General features: G+C 32.8%; 1 protein-coding gene across 3 annotated transcripts; it reads right to left on the minus strand.

The window, feature by feature from the left end:
* Positions 1-629: 629 nt before the first annotated feature.
* Positions 630-1,899, minus strand: LOC106459037 (prisilkin-39-like). Of its 3 annotated transcripts, none has more exons than XM_022385413.1 (3): positions 1,793-1,899; positions 992-1,186; positions 630-916 (listed from the first exon to the last, which is right to left on the minus strand). In XM_022385413.1, the coding sequence occupies exons 1-3, from the start codon at positions 1,866-1,868 to the stop codon at positions 801-803; spliced, it is 387 nt and encodes a 128-aa protein (XP_022241121.1). In that variant the 5' UTR covers positions 1,869-1,899; the 3' UTR covers positions 630-800. The 3 variants fall into 3 exon arrangements, with proteins under 3 accessions (XP_022241121.1, XP_022241120.1, XP_013774063.1); XM_022385412.1 differs by having other exon boundaries at positions 630-928; positions 962-1,186; XM_013918609.2 differs by having other exon boundaries at positions 630-1,186.
* Positions 1,900-2,184: the final 285 nt, after the last annotated feature.

Raw genomic sequence — 2,184 nt, forward strand, 5'->3', positions numbered from 1 at the left:
GTTGTATTTGAATGGCAGAAAAAAAGTGTGTTGATAAGGAACCCTTAGATTACCCATATTTTATCATTAATGGAAATTATAGGACATATTTTTTGATGTAATAGTTTATATAAGTGTACATTTTATTTTTTAAGTCAGCAATTCAAATTTTAAAAAACCTTTAGTTTAACATTACGATTGTTTGCTAATATTATTGTTAAGCGAAACTACGCAATAGATTATTACAATTGGTCCCCCAATTATTCTCCCTAACATTTTATTTACTTGTTTGGTGTGACGGGGATTCGAACCCGCGACCCTCAGATTGCGAGTCGAGCGCCCTAACCACCTGGTCATGCCGGGCCTCTGTCACTAACTACATGTTGGTATCCAAAACATACGACATACATTAACCGGTTACTAGTATTTAGCGATGATAATAAATGATTTATTAATTTGTATTTAAACTTAGGTGATCATATAGACTAATGACTATGACAGTGACAAATATCTCATCTTTCAAAGGAACGTATGCAAATTATCACCAATTTATGTATCTCTAGTCATATGAAAATGCTGGAGAGCAATTTATTTACGATTTTGTTTTGTCAAATCAAGTCACACTCATACTCAAATGTAAAGACTTCTTATTGATAATCAAACAATAGATATTACAGAAACCACATTTATTTGTAAACATTTTAAACAGTTGGAAGTAAACAGCAACTACAACCAGCATCTAAATGGTTGTTGATCATAAGAAACATTGTGAAAAAAGAAAGTGTTTAGAAATATTACTTTCGGCATAACCAATTTCAAAATTAAAAAATCGATATAAGTCCGGTTCCTGTAGAAGGAAGTCCAATCAAATTACCCAGACTGCTCAGGGGAACTCCAGTTAATCCATTTGTAGGAAATCCAGTAAGTCCAGTTGAACCAGTTAATCCATTTGTAGGAAATCCAGTGAAACCATTAAATCCACTTGTAGGAAATCCAGTAAGTCCAGTTGAACCAGTTAATCCATTTGTGGGAAATCCAGTGAAACGATTAAATCCACTTGTAGGAAATCCAAATCTTGTATTAAAGTTACCACCATAAGGATAAAGCCCTGTATTCGTATACCGAGGATAACCTCGAGACCTTTTGACCCTTTGATGTCGATTAATAGCGTTTACCAGTTGAGCTTCATCATCTTGGAAATGGTTTCCTGAAGAGTATGACACAAAAGCTGGATATATAAAACTCATAAGGTTAGTAACTATATATATGTACTTTTTCTAACAACTCTCTCTCTCTCTCTATATATATATATATATATGTGTGTGTGTGTGTGTGTGCACGCGCGCGTGTTGACAAGTACTCGTCTAAACATATCCAACATAAAACATTTCCAAGAATGTCTGACTTTTGGTTATAGCTTAAAGTTGCAGTATGTAAGTATTATAAACTGAATTCTTATATATCAACGTATATGGATATACTCTTGTTCAATTCATTTGTTACCCTGGTTTTAAACTTTTTTTTAACATGTTGGTTGCACTTATAGATAAATAAGGCGTTCTGGGTAGTTGTACTGGGTTAAGAACGGAAAATAATTTTAAGCAAAGTTAATTCCACATAAATTTTAATAAAAGCTACAGTATAACGTCTTGAGTTTAAGCTAGACTGACAAGATAAAAGTCATATGTGGTCATATATATATATATATATATACGATTATAAATAACCCCAGTTCGAACCATAAGGACTTGTATATTTTTATGTTTGAACCAATATTCACGAAACTATGTACAGAATATTTGACTTAACTTACCTGTATTTTGACCTCTTGTCTGTATGAAGTAACACATGCACGTTACAAATAGAAGGAATAAGTACAAGTTACTCATGTCTCGCTCTTAGTTCTTTCTACTATAAGAAATTATAACATATATACTAGTGAGCCCTATTTTATACTTATTCGTTGCCTTTAATGTTGCCCTTGATACCAGGTGAAAATGTTTCGACACGAATTTGAATGTCTTTGTGAGTCATTGCAAGCTAACAAAAGGTTCTTGTATTTTATCAACGCAGCTGTGAATGGAAAATGTAGTTATATTAGTTGTTTTCGGTTAAAGGTTTGTTTTCTCAGCTTCCTCAAACTTAAAGTTATAAAGAAGAATCCGCATTCGAAACCACAAGTTCAGCTGACGTCGTAATGTTTAT

Source organism: Limulus polyphemus, unplaced genomic scaffold, assembly GCF_000517525.1.
Source record: "Limulus polyphemus unplaced genomic scaffold, Limulus_polyphemus-2.1.2 Scaffold550, whole genome shotgun sequence".
Lineage (NCBI taxonomy): Eukaryota > Metazoa > Arthropoda > Merostomata > Xiphosura > Limulidae > Limulus > Limulus polyphemus.

Excerpts from the sequence above, each read along its gene's own strand:
- LOC106459037 (XM_013918609.2), bottom strand. The coding sequence starts at position 1,868 with ATGAGTAACTTGTACTTATTCCTTCTATTTGTAACGTGCATGTGTTAC. Across the intron at positions 1,187-1,792 it reads GACAAGAGGTCAAAATACAG|GAAACCATTTCCAAGATGAT; the intron begins GTAAGTTAAGTC and ends CATACTCTTCAG.